The 22385-nt window shown below is 43.8% G+C and overlaps 1 protein-coding gene and 1 non-coding gene across 2 annotated transcripts in view; one reads left to right on the forward strand and one right to left on the reverse strand.

The window, feature by feature from the left end:
- Positions 1 to 22385, reverse strand: part of rasa2 (RAS p21 protein activator 2) — a 56417-nt gene that overhangs the window by 21812 nt on the left and 12220 nt on the right. Inside the window, exons 6-19 of the mRNA XM_021587711.3 lie at positions 18832 to 18915; positions 18586 to 18658; positions 15085 to 15161; positions 14203 to 14304; positions 11779 to 11929; positions 11080 to 11228; positions 10860 to 10974; positions 10601 to 10675; positions 10346 to 10469; positions 9005 to 9111; positions 4402 to 4488; positions 3891 to 3968; positions 3654 to 3727; positions 3210 to 3316 (exon numbers count right to left, since the gene is read on the reverse strand). Of these exons, the coding sequence (XP_021443386.2) occupies positions 3210 to 3316; positions 3654 to 3727; positions 3891 to 3968; positions 4402 to 4488; positions 9005 to 9111; positions 10346 to 10469; positions 10601 to 10675; positions 10860 to 10974; positions 11080 to 11228; positions 11779 to 11929; positions 14203 to 14304; positions 15085 to 15161; positions 18586 to 18658; positions 18832 to 18915 (1403 nt within the window). The remainder of the gene's footprint in view (positions 1 to 3209; positions 3317 to 3653; positions 3728 to 3890; positions 3969 to 4401; positions 4489 to 9004; positions 9112 to 10345; positions 10470 to 10600; positions 10676 to 10859; positions 10975 to 11079; positions 11229 to 11778; positions 11930 to 14202; positions 14305 to 15084; positions 15162 to 18585; positions 18659 to 18831; positions 18916 to 22385) is intronic.
- trnaa-ugc (transfer RNA alanine (anticodon UGC)) lies at positions 7912 to 7987 on the forward strand. Its single transcript has one exon. It is a non-coding gene; the product is annotated as a tRNA-Ala (tRNA).

The following is a 22385-nucleotide window of genomic DNA, read 5'->3' on the forward strand; positions in this document are numbered from 1 at the left end:
ACTTTTGTAAAGCTTCACAGCACAGTTTAAAAAGATATGGCAAATAGAATTCCAAAATGGATGGTGTTAAGAGATGGATGGGAGGGGTTGAAGGGAGCTGAAGGGTGGGACTAATAACAAGATAACCAATGTAAAACATATGGGGTCTGTAAAATGTATATAGGTTTAGAAATTGTGAAATAGCACAGTTACAAATCAAACTAGATGGACATCAGAAATAGAGGAAGGACTAAAAACAAACTAAATATAACTATTGTAAAATAGATTGTCTGTAAAATGTGTATAAGATGTATAAACTGAAGGTAGAAGCCTAAGTGTTTATTGGTTTACTCCAATTGGGGTAAGGGTGGTAGGGTCTGTGGGGAATAATAAAGGTATATTCTTAAAAAAGTATGTATATCTATATAGGTATGTATATACAGTGCCTTGCGAAAGTATTCGGCCCCCTTGAACTTTGCGACCTTTTGCCACATTTCAGGCTTCAAAACATAAAGATATAAAACTGTATTTTTTGTGAAGAATCAACAACAAGTGGGACACAATCATGAAGTGGAACGACATTTATTGGATATTTTAAACTTTTTTAACAAATCAAAAACTGAAAAATTGGGCGTGCAAAATTATTCAGCCCCTTTAAGTTAATACTTTGTAGCGCCACCTTTTGCTGCGATTACAGCTGTAAGTCGCTTGGGGTATGTCTCTATCAGTTTTGCACATCGAGAGACTGACATTTTTTCCCATTCCTCCTTGCAAAACAGCTCGAGCTCAGTGAGGTTGGATGGAGAGCATTTGTGAACAGCAGTTTTCAGTTCTTTCCACAGATTCTCGATTGGATTCAGGTCTGGACTTTGACTTGGCCATTCTAACACCTGGATATGTTTATTTTTGAACCATTCCATTGTAGATTTTGCTTTATGTTTTGGATCATTGTCTTGTTGGAAGACAAATCTCCGTCCCAGTCTCAGGTCTTTTGCAGACTCCATCAGGTTTTCTTCCAGAATGGTCCTGTATTTGGCTCCATCCATCTTCCCATCAATTTTAACCATCTTCCCTGTCCCTGCTGAAGAAAAGCAGGCCAAAACCATGATGCTGCCACCACCATGTTTGACAGTGGGGATGGTGTGTTCTTTTACGCCAAACATAACGTTTTGCATTGTTGCCAAAAAGTTCAATTTTGGTTTCATCTGACCAGAGCACCTTCTTCCACATGTTTGGTGTGTCTCCCAGGTGGCTTGTGGCAAACTTTAAACAACACTTTTTATGGATATCTTTAAGAAATGGCTTTCTTCTTGCCACTCTTCCATAAAGGCCAGATTTGTGCAATATACGACTGATTGTTGTCCTATGGACAGAGTCTCCCACCTCAGCTGTAGATCTCTGCAGTTCATCCAGAGTGATCATGGGCCTCTTGGCTGCATCTCTGATCAGTCTTCTCCTTGTATGAGCTGAAAGTTTAGAGGGACGGCCAGGTCTTGGTAGATTTGCAGTGGTCTGATACTCCTTCCATTTCAATATTATCGCTTGCACAGTGCTCCTTGGGATGTTTAAAGCTTGGGAAATCTTTTTTTATCCAAATCCGGCTTTAACCTTCTTCACAACAGTATCTCGGACCTGCCTGGTGTGTTCCTTGTTCTTCATGATGCTCTCTGCGCTTTTAACGGACCTCTGAGACTATCACAGTGCAGGTGCATTTATACGGAGACTTGATTACACAGGTGGATTGTATTTATCATCATTAGTCATTTAGGTCAACATTGGATCATTCAGAGATCCTCACTGAACTTCTGGAGAGAGTTTGCTGCACTGAAAGTAAAGGGGCTGAATCATTTTGCACGCCCAATTTTTCAGTTTTTGATTTGTTAAAAAAGTTTGAAATATCCAATAAATGTTGTTCCACTTCATGATTGTGTCCCACTTGTTGTTGATTCTTCACAAAAAAAGACAGTTTTATATCTTTATGTTTGAAGCCTGAAATGTGGCAAAAGGTCGCAAAGTTCAAGGGGGCCGAATACTTTCGCAAGGCACTGTATGTATGCATACATGTATGTATATGGATATATATTTACCCCCCCAAAATATATGGGGGATTGGAAATGATGCAGACATTTACATTGATGGAAGCAACAATCTTTCAGCAAAATTAAGCTGATCCACCCCTTAAATACTTACAAAAAAAAAAAAATGAATTAAATAAAAATTGAGGTGGTCTCAATGACTCGCCTTTTTATGGTTACATTATGGGTAATGATTATTCTAATAAATAGATATATTTATGTGGATAGTCTAGTGAAAATGTAAACTGGCTTATTCATTTTGTTTAGGGATTTACTGGATACAATGTTGTAGTGTAGCTTATTGTAGGCTATTTGGAATATGAAACTAGACTAGGCCTATTACATTTATTGCAGATCTCCATCCCCGACCTAATCCATCAAATTAGGTCTGATTACTAGGCTTTATTGCAACATGTCTTGTTGTCATTGGTGACAAAGCAGAGAACTAGATATTTGTTTCGTCCTCGCTCAAGTCCTCTGATTGGCTCAGCTCCAACTTCAGACGGTCGGGTCAAAAACCACAATGTGCCAACTAGAAGCCTATTTTTGGATAGTTTTTCAAACCAGTATACTTTGACCTCAAATTGTGTTCATGGTACTCAAAATGCATGCAGGTTGTTAGGTCTGGTGTGTGTGATACTGCTATGGCAGCAGCCCCCAGCGTCTCATAGCGGCCCTCTCTTCAAGGACTACAGGAGCCTGGCAGAGAAACCAGGAGCCTAGTGTGTGTGTGTGTGTGTGTGTGTATATGGCTGTGCTCCACTGAGGCAAGGTGTAGAGTACTGGACGCTGCCAAGTGGGCCTCACTATAATGACCAGGGTTCTCCCCTCTCCCTCCTTCTCTTCTGCCCCTCTCTGGCTCTCTCCCTCATTATAATGAACAGGGCTCCTTCTGCATTCCTCCCCCTCTCTGTGGGAGGCCAGTGGCCCATGGATAGCTCCATATATTCACCATCTCCCTGGGAGATTAAATCTAAGAGCCTTGTCTCACACGCCCACAGTGTTACATGTCTGGAAAATCCACTGTTTTACAACACCTGGCTAACCTGGCCCATAGAGAGATCTGGTCCAACACTGCCCCCTATGGGGGGGCTCAGTAGTTGTGGTGTGTGTGTGGTTGGTGTATGTGTGGGAGTGTGTGTGCGCATGTCTCACCTCTGTGCTTGTGGTAGGAGAGCTCCCTGTTGGTCACTCTGAGCCACCTCTTCTTGAAGTTCCTCTTGCCGATGCGTTTCCTTCCCTGGGCCCGCTTCTGTATCTCCCTGTAGCAAAATAAATAGTCACTTGATATTGGCACAGTAAGTTTAACTTCACAGCTAACAACCAATATTTATGTGTAGCTTTCTTTATGAACCAGAAAATCAACCAATCAATATACAGGACTGTTTATTAGAGTTAGTTAGCTAGCTAAGTTAATGATCCCGCTTAACGACAAACCCCTCTGGTCAGGACAAACTCCTGGCCCTAGTTATGACACCAAACGTTTAAAATTAAGTTTAAAGATTTAGTCCTGGACTAAAAATTACTTTCAGTCCAGGAAAAGGACACATTATCTTTACTCCACTAGCTATAATCAATAACTGGATGTGAGCCACTCACCCCTCTTTGAGAACCACAGAGTCTTCCACCCCGCTGGACTCCTTACTGACGTTGGAGGAGATCTCATCTAGGAACTACACACACACACACACACACACACACAGCTAAATCAGCAATACATACAAAACTAACATGGAAAAGAGATTTACCAACATGAGGTTGGTAAAACCTTGAGTTTGACACATGGCCTACAAAATCAAAATGTAATAGGAAGGTCGCTTCACAACCAAAACTCACCTTTTTTACTTTTTCAATACATTTGTCTTCTTGGAATGATTTGAAGAAATCATACATGTAGGATTCTTTAAAACTAGACTAAAGACAAAACAGTCACAAAGTGTTAGTTTTGTTCAGAGCGGACCAACAGACACAACCCACTGGGCAAAAACATGTTAAATCAACGTTGTGTCCACGTTACTTCAACCCCCAAAACTCGATGATGATGTTGAATCAACATGGAAAACTAATTGGATTTGCAAAAAGTCATCAACGTCAAAGGCAATGTCTTTTTTTCACCCAACTTTTAAACCTAAATCCAATGACTTAGTGAAATGTTTTGTTGTTTTCACGTTGAATTCATGTTCGTTGACAACTCAACCAAATGTAAATCAAATTTAGACGTTGAAGCCCTTTTTGTGTCTGTGCCCAGTGGGAATTAAATGATTGATAGACATGTTGACTGACTGATATACACAAGGGAAGATTGATAAGCATGTTGGAGAGGCTGATAAGAGACATTCATACATACCAGTTTGTTTTTGGACAGGCTCCCCCAGCTACCCAGAGTCTGGATGGTCTTGGAGATGAGAGTGAGTGTTCGGGAGACCTCAAGGTCCTGACAGAGGAGTGTACAAAGCACGGTCAAATACCAGGGTCATGTTCATTAGGAACCAAACTGAATCATTATTAAACTGAAACAGGGAGGGATTACTTATTGTTAATTACGAACACAAATTTTCATGTTCCATTGCAAAAAAAATTGTAAAAAAAAAATGTTCTCTATTGCATGCCCTAATGAATAGAACCCAGTTTATATCACAACAGCACAGCAGCAGGGCACCCCTGCTAAATTATTATAGGGGAAACACTTGACACAATAGAGTCTTATGTGTACAGTCGTGGCCAAAAAGTTGAGAATGACACAAATATGAATTTTCACAAAGTCTGCTGCCTCAGTGTCTTTAGATATTTTTTGTCAGATGTTACTATGGAATACTGAAGTATAATTAAAAGCATTTCATAAGTGTCAAAGGCTTTTATTGACAATTACATGATGTTGATGCAAAGAGTCAATATTTGCAGTGTTGACCCTTCTTTTTCAAGACCTCCACAATCCGCCCTGGCATGCTGTCCATTAACTTCTGGGCCACATCCTGACTGATAGCAGCCCATTCTTGCATAATCAATGCTTGGAGTTTGTCAGAATTTGTGGGTTTTTGTTTGTCCACCCACCTCTTGAGGATTGACCACAAGTTCACAATGGGATTAAGGTCTGGGGAGTTTCCTGGCCATGGACCCAAAATATCAATGTTTTATTCCCCGAGCCACTTCGTTATCACTTTAGCCTTATGGCAAGGTGCTCCATCATGCTGGAAAAGGCATTGTTCGTCACCAAACTGTTCCTGGATGGTTGGGAGAAGTTGCTCTCGGAGGATGTGTTCATACCATTCTTTATTCATGGCTGTGTTCTTAGGCAAAATTGTGAGTGAGCCCACTCCCTTGGCTGAGAAGCAACCCCACACATGAATGGTCTCAGGATGCTTTACTGTTGGCATGACACAGGACTGATTGGTAGTGCTCACCTTGTCTTCTTCTGCTGCCATTCCTGAGCAAGCGCTGTACTGGTGGTGCCCCGATCCCGCAGCTGAATCAACTTTAGGAAATGGTCCTGGCGCTTGCTCGACTTTCTTGGGCACCCTGAAGCCTTCACAACAATTGAACCGCTCTCCTTGAAGTTCTTAATGATCCGATAAATGGTTGATTTAGGTGCAATCTTACTGGCAGCAATATCCTTGCCTGTGAAGCCCTTTTTGTGCAAAGCAATGATGACGGCATGTGTTTCCTTGCAGGTAACCATATTTGACAGAGGAAGAACAATGATTCCAAGCACCACCCTCCTTTTGAAGCTTCCGGCCTGTTATTGGAACTCAATCAGCATGACAGAGTGATTTCCAGCCTTGTCCTTGTCAACACTCACACCTGTGTTAACGAGAGAGTCACTGACATGATGTCAGCCAGTCCTTTTGTGGCAGGGCTGAAATGCAGTGGAAATGTTTTTTGGGGGATTCAGTTCATTTGCATGGCAAAGAGGGACTTTGCAATTAATTGCAAATCATCTGATCACTCTTCATTCTGGAGTATATGCAAATTAATCCAGTTTATCAAATCAAATCATGGGGGACCCTCATTTTTGTTCTAACCCAGTAAGAACACTCCTAACTCAATAAATCAAGGGTTTGATGATATAACAGTGTGCTCTCCCTGAGGGTCCCCGGGAATCCACTCAGAACCACATATCTAATCTACCCTTCCAAATATGTAATTTGAGGTTCAAGAATTATTAAGCATTTTTATCTTGTTTTGACAGCATCTTATTTTTGGAACATTTATTTTACTAAACATAAAAATGGTTTGACAAACATAGGAAGTTTGGAGTAGCCTACACACCATTCCATCATTGGAACATCCTCAAATTTGGGAAATGTACATGCAACAGGTATGGCATGATGTAGGCCTATAGTGAATGTACATTCACGTTTAAAGCCACTGCTACTTCGTTCTGCTGTGCTAAATGGGTTCTTTGCATGCTTTTTAGTCAGCCCTGGTTTCCATATAGTTTCAGCCTGCCACAGAATTCTACCCGTTACAAAAGGGTCCAACCGCTCCCTTCAGCTCCATCTGTGGAGGAGCTTCTGGGAATGATAGAAGGCAAATCTCCATCTCCTCAGGGGTCTAATAGTCTCCAGCATCAACAACGCATCATAAGCAACCACTGGCTGGCAGATCAGAGGAGTACCACACACACACACACAACTCTAGTTTTCATACCAGTATACTTTGACCTCAAATTGTGTGCATGGTACTCAAAATGCATGCAGGTTGTTAGGTCTGGTGTGTGTGATACTGCTATGGCAGCAGCCCCCAGCGTCTCATAGCGGCCCTCTCTTCAAGAACTACAGGAGCCTGGCAGAGAAACCAGGAGCCTAGCCTGTGTGTGTGTGTGTGTGTGTGTATGTATATATATGGCTGTGCTCCACTGAGGCAAGGAGTAGAGTACTGGACGCTGCCAAGTGGGCCTCACTATAATGACCAGGGTTCTCCCCTCTCCTTCCTTCTCTTCTGCCCCCCTCTGGCTCCCTTCCTCATTATAATGAACAGGGCTCCTTCTGCATTCCTCCCCCTCTCTGTGGGAGGCCAGTGGCCCGTGGATAGACACCTGTGGATAGCTCCATATATTCACCATCTCCCCTGGGAGATTAAATCTAAGAGCCTTGTCCCACACGCCCACACAGTGTTGCATGTCTGGAAAATCCACTGTTTTACAACACCTGGCTAACCTGGCCCATATAGAGATCTGGTCCAACACTGCCCCCTATGGGGGGGGCTCAGTGGTTGTTGTATGTGTGCAACCACTGGCTGGCAGATTAGAGGAGAGTAGTAACACACCTCTGGCCCCTCACCGCACCTTCCTAAATCCATGATAGATGCTCTAGGCCTTCTTTTCAAGGACCAATGAACATGTACTTCCGCAGTAATATTCACAGACTCTTACCATTTAAAATGGTATGAAATGCTTTGAGTGATGCTCATGTTTAACCACATATCCCTCCAGAAAGCTAGGGGATGGGTTTACTGCAGTAATCTAAGTGAAACGATTGTCCTGTGGTTTTGAAAAAATAAATAGGCCTATGACCTGTAGGACCCAATTCTAACATTTAGGCTACAGTACAGGTACATTTACTAATAAATGACATGGTAAAATGCTAATTAGGCCAACACAGTAATATCATAGGCTACATGGGATTCATTAGAACAACTTGGCTAACAATTCAGTTTGTTAGTAGGCTAGGCCTAGAGCAACTTTATAATCAAACAGTTGACTAGTGTTTCGTGCTTGGTTTAGTCATTGTCGGTAGCCTAGCCTACTTTACTTGGGAGCTACTTGGTCGTTCAAAAGTGTTCCTGGATGTCAATGTTTGTTTTTCCATTGTAGCTTCTGGTAACTGCTGGTGCGATTTGTTCATGGAAGAGTTTAAGTGGTCCCGTGTGGCTCAGTTGGTAGAGCATGGCACTTGCAATGCCAGGGTTATGGGTTCAATTCCCATAGGGGACCAGTATGAACTAAATATGAAAAAAATATGCATTAACTAGTGTGTGTGTACTCACTACATTAAGAGTGTCTGCTAAATGAGTAGAATGTACATTATTTGGGATGTCCTTTTAAAAAAGAAATCAGTTGAACATTTTAAACCAAAATGCATGAAAATGTAATTATGTTGACACCATCTTAAAATATAACTGATGCGCGCCACTGCACTAAAGGGAGATTAAGAGCAAGCAGTGGCTGTGCACTCATGACTCTCATTCGAGGGCACTGCTCGCTTGGTTTGCTACAAATATATGTTATAACTTGTCACTGATTTTAAACAGATTTTGGCAATAAAGCTCTTTTTCAACTTACCTAGTCAGACAAACTCATGGATACCATTTTTATGTCTCTGTGTGCAGTTTGAAGTATGTTTGTGAGTAAATGCTTACTAGCACAAAATCTAGCTGTTCCAAAGACTTCCAGTCATTGTGCTAATGCTAGTTAGCAATTGCGCTAAGGCTAGTTAGCAACTTCTGCATGTTGAGACAAAATTGGTATCCATGAGATCAGACTCTGGGTAAGTAGAAAAAGCACTTAGCGCAAGATTTTGTCAATTATCTGAAAAGCAGGTCTCAGAATAAATATTTAGTAAAAAAAATATATTTTCTAATCATATTTCTGGGAGTGGTGTTAATGATTTAGCAGCAGTGAGGTCCCGCTTCTAAATTAATATATATTTTTTTATACCTTTATTTAATTAGGCAAGTCAGTTAAGAACAAATTCTTATTTACAATGACGGCCTACACCAGCCAAACCGGGACGACACTGGGCCAATTGTGCACCGCTGTATAGGACTCCCAATCACGTCCGGTTGTGATACAGCCTGGATTCGAACCTGGGTGTCTGTAGTGACGCCTCAAGCACTGAGATGCAGTGCCTTACACCACTGCGCCACTTCTAAGTCAACACTAAAGTGCAAACACTTGGGATACCTCCTATGTGACACAAATGTAAAAAACATAGGCATATGGGCGTACTCACAGGATGGTGTGGGCGGAGCTGGAAGGTGTGTGGCGAGAGAACGGCAACGGCGAAGAAGCGCAGGAACACGAAGCTGCTGACTGCTGAATACTGGACGTGAGGATCATCTGCAGGGGAGAGGAGGAAGGGAGAGAAGGAGGAGGAGGAGGGGGGGGGGGGCGTGTAGAGGACAGATTAGGGGACAGGAGAAGCACAAATAAAAATAAAGCTTTGCTACCTGTCCTTATCCATTGACTGCTCACAAGGTGAGAAAACTAGGATGTCATTTTTTTAATTTGGTGAACTATCCCATTAATCAAATCAAACAATCAAATGTATTTATAAAGCCCTTTTTACATGAGCCGATGTCACAAAGTGCTGTACAGAAACTCAGCCTAAAACCCCAAACAGCAAGCAATGCAGATACACCCATTGACACCAGACAGGCTAACAACTGGGACAGGCCCAGTTCCAGACTGATTTCCAGTTCCAGACTGTTCCCTGGACCTTATTGACTCACCTAGTGGATTTGAAAGGACTGGATCGGGATTGGCGTAAGCAAAGACCCTATATCAGGGTTGATACCCATCCACTACTTTCAGATCAACAAAGGGTACAATAATTGATTTGGGACTGTGCATTGCTGTCCACAGTACACACACTTTTACAAACACACACACAGACATACACAGGTCATGCTCCTCCTACCATTAAAAAGGTGCCAATTCATATGAGCATTGCGGTTTATGAGAACATGGCTCATACAAAGTTCCAACACTACACATTAACAGGACCTTCTCACAGATTCAGTAGCTTCTACTTGAAGGGCCTCTGTCATACATACTATGAGACAATCTCCTGCACTTTAGTCAGTCTTCTGGCTCCACCTCATGGTGGACATGGTCTCTACAACATGCTGCTTACTGATGGAAGATACTTTATAAAAACCACTCTGTAAAAGTAACTAGATAATACTTGGGATAGATTGGCATAATATTTCTGTATCTAATCTCCTTTGGATAGAGACCTGGACCTTTCTACACTAATGCTTATAAAAAGGGACTTACACAAAATCAACCCTACATTTGTGGTATGAAAACATCTCAGAAACTTGATTTGTGGTTAGTGGACATTCTCTCTAATGTGATGAGGCACAGTGAGTATTGATGAGAGAGCTGTGACTGAGGAATAGGGTTGAAAAACTCCAGAAACTTTCCCTGAAAGTTTAGCAATTCCCCAAACAGGATTATTTTTAAAACCCAGGAACTTTGGAAAGGTTTCCAGAACTTTGCAATCCTGCTGAGGATGAGGTAGGATGAAGGTGAGGAGAGAGGACGAAGATGCGTGTGATGCCCCGCTCACCTGGGAACCGCTTGGAGGCCATGTGACGCAGCGAGCGGAACACGTCACACATGAGCGGGGGACAGCTGGAGCTGGACTGGGTGATGGACGAGAACACCTTCTGAACGTACCCCTGCAGGTTCTCCTGGAGAGGACGGACATGCACATCGTGAACACACACACACTTATTTTAACAGTTCTTTCTGTATACCACCCCACTACTAGACAATACACTGATAGACAGCTTGCGATGCACCGGACAAATGTATACTGTACCTTGTTGACTTCAACGTTGTCTCCTTCTTTCAGTTTGATCGGGTCAATCTCACAGGTTTTGTTGGAGTCACAAATCTACGAAAAAAATTACTTTGTATTTAGCTGTTATGCCGAGTTTTGAATTCATTTTCAAACATGTTGTTCCTAGGTTATGAAATGAGCTTCTACGATGTGGTTCATAGCAGGGCTTACTTCTTAGGATCGGTGTTGATCTAATCAATTTTCTCACATTATTCCCCAGGTAACATATGTACATTACCTCATCCAATACAGGCTTCAGGGTGACGGTCAGGTAGCTCCGCCCTACAATCTTCATCATGTCATCAATGCAGCGCGTTGCCAGGGAGTTGCCACGGAAAATGGTGTTGGCCTCCCTAGACAGACAAGACGGGGGTCAGAGGACAGGATGCCTATTCACTATATAGAGCACTACTTTTGTCCAGAGCCGATAGGGCCCAGGAGAAGTGTGTACTACTCACTGAGTGTTCTCCAGTTCCAGGACAGTGATGGCGGAGACGAAGGGCACCAGGCGGCTGTGGTGGAGCAGCAGGCGGACCACGGGCAGCACCGCCTCATACCTCTCCCTGCAGATGTCCCCCAGAATGTGGGCCGCTGACGCCGAGATGGGCTGAGAGGGGGAAGAGAGATAAATGGAGAGAGGTAGGGGGGACAGAGAGGTTCTGAAAAAAATTCCCTTATTCTCAAAAGGCACCATACTGTGAGCGATGATTGGTCAGCCACTAATGGTTATTAGTTGACCGCAATTCAATGTGTAAACGGCCACCACTCATTTCAAACTACTGGCAGCGGTGTGGAATACACAGTGGGGTCTGTGGGCGATGGTTGGCCACTGATAGGACCAACAATTTGTCAAAAACTATGCGTCCTCTATTGTACACTATTGTACACTTTCTTCCTTAAAGGGAAACTTGGGGATTTGGGCAATGAGGCCCTGTATCTACTTCCCCTGAGTCAGATGAACTTGTAGATGCCATTGTTATGTCTGTGTCCAGTATGAAGGAAGTTTGAGATAGTTTCCCGAGCCAATGCTAACTAGCGTTAGCACAATGACTGGAAGCATACGGGTATCAGCTAGCATCCCTTTAAGTTCCTTAATGAGCATAATGTACCATTCAGGCGGACCAGGTGTGTGAACAAGACCGGTCTGAGGTTAGTACCTTAATGTCTGGGGACTTGAGCAGCAGCGTGCGGAGCGGTGTGTAGCAGGCGGATGGCAGCACATTGTCCTCGGTGTAGGTTACGTTGAGCCTCAGAGAGCCCAGGTCGTCTGTCTTGGACTTCCCGTTCCCTTTAGGCTGGAGGAGATACCTGTGGACCAGAGAAAGACACCCAACAAAACACACCCAGTCAGCGTTAAGAGTGATGGCCAGCCGACACATTTGTATTTGACAGTGGTGAGTCGGGTTGCACATTTCCGATAACTTATGTCCAGGATTAAATATAGAAATACCGGTTGAAAGCTTCATGGAATCAGGACATCTGGAGTCCTCCAACCAGAATGTCTGGAAAAACTGGGAGTTTTGGCAAAGTTGACAGAATTTCACAACCCTAGTGGTGAGACGCAAATGATGCTGTCAATGCTGTCCTCAACATGGGTCATGACATGTGACGTTTTCAGCCATATAGTGCTTTTCATTTTGAAATCCATTTCCTGTCCACATCGATTAAACAAACATAATAAAGTAGCATTTATATCAAAAAAATCTTTGGAGTTAGAGTTTTACACCTCTGGTAGTGTAGTAGCTTTAAAATAAAATAACAAAACTACGCAAAGATTTCAAACAGAACGCGAAAAACAATGCATAGTTGAGCAATTAAGCTGAGTGTTTAAGCAGTGTGTGAATGAGCTGGGTGAGCCTGTATAGCTGCCTAGTCACCAACAGATGGAGCAGTTTTCACAGATTTACATCAAGCTGGAACTCTTCATCACTTCGAAAGCTGCAGCTATGTTTGTCTCTAATCTGCTTGAACTGTAATCGTACTGCAGTACTCAGACACCCAGAAACTTCCGTTGAGCCCATGTATTCTGGGACAGTCAATAGATCAATATACATTTTGTTCAGCCGAGTTGTGGGTCTGTATGTTAGAGTGTATGTATAGATCATCCCTGGATTTCTCTCCCTCCCTCTACAGTAGATGGGGTTCTGCTGTCTCCATGCAAACTGACACCCACACACTAGTCTCACGGCCCTCATGCAAAACACATAGATCAGTATCTGCATAATCCCTTATCACCTAGAGGCGCACACACACACACAGTTTACAGAACACCACCATCGCAGTGTTCAAAGCAGTCTGAAGACGACAGAAGTAACCAGTCCAAAAAAGTACCACAGATATAGAGCTGCTAGACCGGGGGACAGGATCTGGCACAGGTTCATCTCCAATTATATACTGTTAAAGGTCCTATACGTAGGATTTTGTATAATTTCAGAAACCGCTGTTTGAAGCTAGTAGACCAAAACCGACAACAGCTGCAAAAATAATACAATGATTCCCTACAATATTCAGTGCTTATTTTCTCAGGTAAACTGAAATTGAGAGAGGTGTCAAATTTTAGCTACCAGGAAATGATAGTGATTTCCAGTAGATAACACAGCCACAAAGTCAGAACAGTTAACAGAACAGCGTCTGGCGGGAGAAATCAATAGGCGAATATCATAGCCAATCACAACACTGGCAGGTAAGTAATACTGTGAAACACTATAATTCCACTATTAGCGCCAGATATAAATGGAAATTTTGAAATTACAATACAAAAAAATACAAAAAATATGACTAGAGAAAAACTCACTATTAAGTAGTAAAAATATCAAGGAACTGGATGTGCCCTTATTCCTCTATTCACAAAGAGTATTGCAGCAGGACTGCTATATTGTAGGATCCGTTGTGCCTTTTAAATCATAATGAATAAGATTACATGGACAGGGGGAACATGATCCTAGATCAACAGTACCCCTCAGATTATTTGTGAGTATGGGCCTTTTTAACATCCACCTCACAATGTGCAGATCTGATCTAGCATCCACGGATCTACGCAGAAAAGAAGGTCAGCACTGTGAGGGGTGTGATGTCAGAGTCGCCGGATTGTTGTGGCTGATAAAACGAGGCGAGTAGCAGCAGAGTACGTAAGACCCTCTGTGTCATGTCCCCTTATCTGTCATCTGCTAATCAGTCTATTCATTTCAGCTAGCTAGCGCGGCAGTCAGATTACATTCTTCAGGTTGAGCGCAGCAGCAGCAGGCGTGTGGCTGCGTGCAGTGAGTGCACGACGTGTCCATGTGAGAGAAAGAAAGTGTGTCACGGTCACCCGATTTCCCTGGTAGACTATGTGGCTCTGGTACAAAGTAATGCAGTGTAGAAGGAATAGCATGCCACTTTCGAATGCAACCAGTGTGTTTGTAGTTAGAAGTTAGAGCTGTGGGCTCCTGTGGGCATGCGGACGCTACGTGCACCTTTGCATATTGTTGCGTCAGTATGCGAAATCTCTTGAGTTAGTGTGAGTGACCTGGCGCGGAAGCATCAGGAAGACAATGTGCGAGGTGAAGCTGTGGTGTTGTGTGATGTGTCACCGTTCTTACCAGGCCCTGTGAATGTGGTCATTTCGCAGGATCTTGACAGATACCCGCGTCTCCCCAAGGAAGACATCCTGCGCCAAATTCCCATTGTTCCACAAGTCAACTCTGCAGACACACACACACACACACACAGAGAGACAAAGAGAGAAACACTCAATCACACATACTAAGTGAATGTGATATTTGCAAATACACTATAAAAATCTACGAAAAAGGGACCAATGCCCCTTCCCCTTCCAAACACACCACTTACCATTGGCTGACTGGCACTCTCATGGAAAACACAACCACATCAATCTCAACACATAAACACAAAATACAATGAGTTACTCCTTACCGGTGTGAAGTATACAAATTGCAGTACACTTAAAAAAATACACATGCAATTAAAATCACCTCAAATCCAAACCTGAAAGTCATGCATGTGTGTTTACCTCTCTCGGCCCAGCCTAGTCTTACCCGACTGTAAACCCAGTGAGCTATGTAGCTATGAGTCAGTCGGCTGTAGGTGACGCAAACAGAGACACAAACCCCACAGGTCCTTAACCACCAACTTTGCATTACACACTACACTGGTTGTGACTAACACAATCCAATCAAATCTGGTTGAGTTGAAACACACTTGAAAAATCCTCTTCTGATTACATCCCAGAAGTCGCTCCAGAGAGATGGAGGTATGGTGGTCTGTTTGTCAGTGTGTGGAAAAAATCCAACCCACAGATGTTCTGTTAAAGGTCAGAAGGAAGATAGGAAAAAAAAAGAGAAGTAAAAAAATAAAAAAAAAAGGAGAGAAAAGCGGAAGGAGAAAAGAGAAGAGAAAAATAGAAGAGAAAGGAGGAGAGGAAAGATGAGGAAAAGAGGGGAAAGGGGAGACGGTACACTCACTTGATCTCCAGCTTTTCAATGTCCTCCTCCTCTACTTGGAAATTAGACTTTTTTGTGTAACTGTTGGGCCTTGTGACCTGAGGACAACAACAAGACGGAATTTACATCAGTCTTCTCCAGCAAATACCAACTCAGACGAGCTAACGTGATGGCGCCGGAGGGGATGGCTGCAGTCTTAACGGCTCTTAACCAACCATGCTATTTTTTAAAATATTTTTTGCGTTGTTTTGTACATAATGTTGCTGCTACCGTCTCTTATGACCGAAAAGAGCTTCTGGACATCAGAACTGCGATTACTCACCTCAGATTAAACAGTTTTTCTTCAATGAGTCGGACAGGAGGGATATACTACTACAGACACCCGACCAGGCCCAGATACCAATCATTAGCTGGAGAAGGAAACTGAGATTTTGCGGAAAAAGATCAGGGTGTCTTGTGAGGATCAAGTGACGGGTAGCTAATCTGCCTTTCGTCCTGCTAGCTAACGTTCAATCGCTGGAAAATAAAATGGGACGAACTGAAAGCATGTATATCCTACCAACGGGACATTAAAAACTGTAATATCTTATGTTTCACCGAGTCGTGGCTGAAAGACGACATTAACAACCCACAGCTGGTGGGTTATACACTATCGGCAGGACAGAACAGCAGCCTCTGGTAAGACACAGGGCGGGGGCCTATGCATATGTAAACAACAACTGGCACACGATATCTAAGTAAGTCTCGAGGTTTTGCTCGCCTGAGGTAGAGTATCTCATGATAAGCTGTAGACCACACTATCTACCTAGAAAGTTTATCATCTGAATTTTTCATAGCTGTCTACATACCACAACAGACCAATGCTGGCACTAAAAACACACTCAATGAGCTGTGTACGGCCATAAGCAAACAGGAAAACGCTCATCCAGAGGCGGCGGTCCTAGTGGCGGGGGACATTAATGCAGGGAAACTTAAATCAGTTTTACCTCATTTCTATAAGCATGTTAAAACGTGCAACCAGAGGGGGAAAAAATGTGACCACCTTTACTCCACACACAGAGACGCATACAAAACTCTCCCTCACCCTCCATTTGGCAAATCTGACCATAATTCTATCCTCCTGATTCCAGTCTACAATCAAAAATTAAATCAGGACGCGCCATTGACTCGGTCTATTAAAAAAAAAAGTGGTCAGATGAAGCAGATGCTAAACTACAGGACTCTTTTGCTAGCACAGATTGGAATATGTTCCGGGATTCTTCCGATGGCATTGAGGAGTACACCACATCAGTCACTGACTTTATCAATAAGTGCATCGAGGACATCGTCCCCACAGTGACTGTATGTACTTACCCCAACCAGAAGCAATGGATTACAGGCAACATTCGCACTGAGCTAAAGGGTAGAGCTGCCGCTTTCAAGGAGCTGGACTCGGAAGCTTATAAGAAATCCCGCTGTGCCCTCTGACAAACCATCAAACAGGTAAAGCGTCAATACAGGACTAAGATCGAATTGTACTACACCGTTCGATGTGGCAGGGCTAGCCAACTATTACAGACTACAACGGGAAGCACAGCCGAGAGCTGCCCAGTGACACAAGCCTACCAGACGAGCTAAATAACTTCTATGCTCACTTCAAGGGCAAGTAACACTGAAACATGCATGAGAGCATCAGCTGTTCCGGACGACTGTGTGATCACACTCTCTGCAGCCGATGTGAGTAAGACCTTTAAACAGGTCAACATTCACAAGGCCACTGGGCCAGACGGATTACCAGGACGGTACTCCGAGCATGTGCTGACCAACTGGCAAGTGTCTTCACTGACATTTTCAAACTCTTCCTGTCTAAGTCTGTAATACCAACATGCTTCAAGACCACCATAGTCCCTGTGCCCAAGAACACTAAGGTAACCTGCCTAAATGACTACCGACCCGTAGCACTCACATCTGTAGCCATGAAATGCTTTGAAAGGTTGGTCATGGCTCACATGTACACCATTATCCCAGAAACCCTAGACCCCACAGATGATGCAATCTCTATTGCACTCCACACTGCCCTTTCACACCTAGACAAAAGAAACACTGATGTGAGAATGCTATTCCTTGACTACAGCTCAGCGTTCAACACCATAGTGCTCTCAAAGCTCATCACTAAGCTAAGGAACCTAGGACTATACTCCTCCCTCTGCAACTGGATCCTGGACTTCCTGACGGGCTGCCCCCTGGTGGTAAGGGTAGGTAACAACACATCCGCCACGCTGATCCTCAACACGTGGGCCCCTCAGGGGTGTGTGCTCAGTCCCCTCCTGTACTCCTTGTTCACTCATGACTGCACAGCCAGGCACGACTCCAACACCATCATTAAGTACACCATCATTAAGTTTGGTGTGTGGTAGGCCTGATCACCTACAACGATGAGACAGCCTATAGAGAGGAGGTCAGAAACCCGACCGAGTGGTGCAAGGACAACAACCTCTCCCATAGACAAAGGAGTTGATTGTGGACAACAGGAAAAGGAGGACTGAGCACACATTCCTTAACATTGACGGGGCTGTAGTGAAGCAGGTTGAGAGCTTCAAGTTGCTTGGCTTCCACGTCACCATCAAACTAACATGGTCCAAGTACACCAAGATAGTCATGAAGAGGGAACGACAAAACCTATTCCCCCTCAGGGGACTGAAAAGACTTGGCATGGGTTCTCCAATTCTCAAAAGGTTTTACAGCTGCACCATTGAGAGCATCCTGACGGGTTGCATCACTGGTATGGCAACTGCTCAGCCTCTGACCGCAAGGCACTAGAGGGTAGTGCGTACGGCCCAGTACATCACTGGGGCCAAGCTTCCTGCCATCCAGGACCTCTATACCAGGCGGTGTCAGAGGAAGGCCCTAAAAATTGACAAAGACTCCAGCCACCCTAGTCATAGACTGTTCTCTCTGCTACCACACAGCAAGCGGTACCAGATCACCAAGTCTAGGTCCAAGAGGCTTCTAAACAGCTTCTACCCCAAGTCATAAGACTCCTGTACAGCTAATCAAATGCCAACTCAGACTATTTGCATTGCCTGCCCCCCCCCACACCTTCTACTAATCTCTTATTATCTATGCATAGTCACTTTAACTCTACCTACATGTACATATTACCTCGACACTGGTGCCCCCGCACACGACACCAGTACCCCCTGTATATACTGTAGCCCAGCTATTGTTATTTACTGCTGTTTTTTTTGTTGATATTTTCTTAAAACTGCATTGTTGGTTAAGGGCTTGTAATAAGCATTTCACTGTAAGGTCAACACCCGCTGTACTCGGTGCATGTGAACATTTTTTGATTTGATGAACTGTCAAAACCAGCCAGACACCTAGGTTGCGTTCATTAGGGCACGCAATGGAAAACTGTTTAAAACATTTTGGAATGGAAAACAAAATGTGAGCATTCCTGTTAGTCCATCCCCATTTTAGTCTGTTTTCCTCTGTTGGGAAGAAAACAGATGACATGAGCCCCCAGATGTAAATTAAGTTTACCTCAAAGTTAAAGGTTTCCTCAAACTGAGGGTCGCTGGTCTTCTTTTTCACCTTTGTTTTCTTCTGGTCAGACCTAAAGGAGACAGAAGAGTCAGAAATATACTCAAACCTTTCTAATGGGGGGTCTATGTGAAAGAATAAAGGATATAAAGCCTAAGATGTTGACACATTGCATTAGCTATGTGGGTTCAATTGAAGTGAGCTAATAATCATGTGCCACTGCAGAGGATTGTAGTCTAGTCTTACCTGGCAGGCCCAACGAGCGAGACAGTGGCATACGGATCACAGTTCTGTCCACTGATCAGAGGCAAGCCCTGGCATTCTATTATCCTGGGGGAGACAAAAGCAACAGGTGAAAACACTAATAAAACCATAGAATACACTCAACTTTGACAGGATTGACCTTAGTGTTTCTCATATCAATATTACAGTGTTCTGACAATCTGACCTACCACTCACAATGTGCTACATAGATTAAATATGCTACAAAAACTGTAAACATGCACATTATTTAATCTTTGTAGGGAAAGGTTTCAACCTCATCTCCAGCACCATCCCAACATGTGAAAATTGCACATTTCTATGTTTTGTAGTAAAAAAAAGAAATCTTTCTAAGTTTCCAATGCATCATGGGATTTTTAACCAATTATGGGCTGGCATTGCCTATTAAATGGTCTAATAATGGTTGATGATGTCATTGGAAACACTTAGCTTCCTCTATATTTTTAACTACGAAACATAGAAACGTGCCATTTTCACATATAATGATGTTGGGGGATGACGAATATGGAGTGGAACATTATCCCTATCGTTTCCTATTTTTAATGTAAGGCTATTCCACTTTTATAAAATGTATGACTGGCAAAACAAATCTTCATTGGAGGGTAGTAGCACAATCTAAGTGCTATTAAATGAGAGAGATTACACACACCTGTGACAATCTGAAGTACCCAAAAAAGCCACTAAATGTAATTTTATAAAATTCCCCACCAAAACGTGAAAAAGTTACCAAATTCTGTTTACTGGTAAACTTAGAAAGTTTACAGTAAGTCTTCCCTTTGTAACACTAGGGAGGACACACACACACACTGGTACACTGTCGTTGTCTGTGACATTCTTACAGCATACATCACAGACATCTGTAGCTGTTCATTAGTCCCATGGCTGAGTGAGTGGTTAGGGAAAATCGTCATGACAGCCTATGGCTTTAGACAAACCATGCCTACACTTCCTACCTTCTCAGTCAGTTGGCAGATTTTGATCATTTAACTGGGCAAGTCAGTTAAGAACAATTTCTTATTTACAATGGACGGCCTACCCCGGCCAAACCCTAACGACGGTGGGCCAATTGTGCGCCGACCTATGGGACTCCCAATCACGGCCGGTTGTGATACAGCCTGGAATCGAACCTTGGTCTGTAGGGAGACCTCAAGCATAGATGCAGTGCCTTAGACCACTGCGCCACTCGGGAGCCCCACGTTGACAGAGAGATATGGTGTGTCTTTCTACGACATAGGGAGCCAAAAGTAGTCCAGAATGTGGGAAATATTCTTATGACACGGTCACGGGTGTATTTGGTACATACTACAGTAGTTGCTATTCATTATAGTACAGAGACGCAACAGTTTATCTACCATAGATTTTCAAAGAGGACACAAGATATAACTTGTTACATCTTTTTTTTATTTGTTAAACTGAAGCTACTACAGTACAACAGTGATGCTAAATATAAACATATATTTCACAATTATAAACTGGGTGGTTCGAGCCCTGAATGCTGACAGCCGTGGTATACCAAGGGTATGACAAAACATTTATTTTTACTAATCTAATAACCAGTTTATAAGGCAACTCAGGGGTTGGTGGTACATGGCCAATATACCACAGCCAAGCGCTCCACATTGTATAAGAACAGCCCTCAGTCGTGGTGTTGGCCATACACCATACCACCTCGGGCCATATTGCTTAAATAAACTCACACAGAAACATATATTTAAGTCTATGAGGGGTGGGGCTTATTGGGCATTACTAACAGCCAGCCAGAGGGTTGAGGGGGAGTTCAACCCGTAGTCTGACCAAAACTTGAACCAAACCACAGCAAAGAAATGATTTGACCATAAAGGAGTCAGAGAAGAACCCCCCCACACACACACACAATTTCCTTAAACATTTAATTTCCCCCCTTTTTTACAGCAACAGACATGAATACATTTCCAATGCCTTTTCAGATTGTAACATCCTTTTCAAGTTGCATTTTTCCTGCATCTAACAAGATGACCAAAGTTGATCTGTCATGATTAGTTGATGTACTGTTTTCAGTTGAAGGGCAGAACATGAGCACCTTTGTTTGAGGAAGAAGGTGTCAATAATAACTTAATGGTTAGGATTAAACAGAGTTTTACCATTGTTTATGCAAAGGGCGGGGGGGGGGGGGGGGGGGGGGGGGTGAATGTGTGGTTATATACAAATAAGGTGTCAGGAAGAGTGTTCCTGTATGCCTGGAGGGTAATGTTCCATGTCACTCACTGTATGTTCACACTGTACAGGCTCTCAACAGCAGCAGACCTACTCACTTTACAGGCTCTCAACAGCAGCAGACCTGCTCACTGTACAGGCTCTCAACAGCAGCAGACCTGCTCACTGTATGTTCACACTGTACAGGCGCTCAACAGCAGCAGACCTACTCACTGTACAGGCTCTCAACAGCAGCAGACCTGCTCACTGTATGTTCACACTGTACAGGCGCTCAACAGCAGCAGACCTGCTCACTGTACAGGCTCTCAACAGCAGCAGACCTGCTCACTGTATGTTCACACTGTACAGGCGCTCAACAGCAGCAGACCTACTCACTGTACAGGCTCTCAACAGCAGCAGACCTGCTCACTGTATGTTCACACTGTACAGGCGCTCAACAGCAGCAGACCTCCTCACTTTACAGGCTCTCAACAGCAGCAGACCTGCTCACTGTACAGGCTCTCAACAGCAGCAGACCTGCTCACTGTATGTTCACACTGTACAGGCGCTCAACAGCAGCAGACCTACTCACTGTACAAGGCGCTCAACAGCAGCAGACCTGCTCACTGTATGTTCACACTGTACAGGCGCTCAACAGCAGCAGACCTACTCACTGTACAAGGCTCTCAACAGCAGCAGACCTGCTCACTGTATGTTCACACTGTACAGGCGCTCAACAGCAGCAGACCTCCTAACTTTACAGGCTCTCAACAGCAGCAGACCTGCTCACTGTACAGGCTCTCAACAGCAGCAGACCTGCTCACTGTATGTTCACACTGTACAGGCGCTCAACAGCAGCAGACCTCCTCACTTTACAGGCTCTCAACAGCAGCAGACCTGCTCACTGTACAGGCTCTCAACAGCAGCAGACCTGCTCACTGTATGTTCACACTGTACAAGGCGCTCAACAGCAGCAGACCTGCTCACTGTATGTTCACACTGTACAAGGCGCTCAACAGCAGCAGACCTGCTCACTGTATGTTCACACTGTACAAGGCGCTCAACAGCAGCAGACCTGCTCACTGTATGTTCACACTGTACAAGGCGCTCAACAGCAGCAGACCTGCTCACTGTATGTTCACACTGTACAAGGCGCTCAACAGCAGCAGACCTGCTCACTGTATGTTCACACTGTACAAGGCGCTCAACAGCAGCAGACCTGCTCACTGTATGTTCACACTGTACAAGGCGCTCAACAGCAGCAGACCTGCTCACTGTGTTCACACTGTACAAGGCGCTCAACAGCAGCAGACCTGCTCACTGTATGTTCACACTGTACAAGGCTC

Source organism: Oncorhynchus mykiss, chromosome 27, assembly GCF_057628025.1.
Source record: "Oncorhynchus mykiss isolate SJ-2025 chromosome 27, ASM5762802v1, whole genome shotgun sequence".
NCBI classification, from domain to species: Eukaryota; Metazoa; Chordata; class Actinopteri; order Salmoniformes; family Salmonidae; genus Oncorhynchus; species Oncorhynchus mykiss.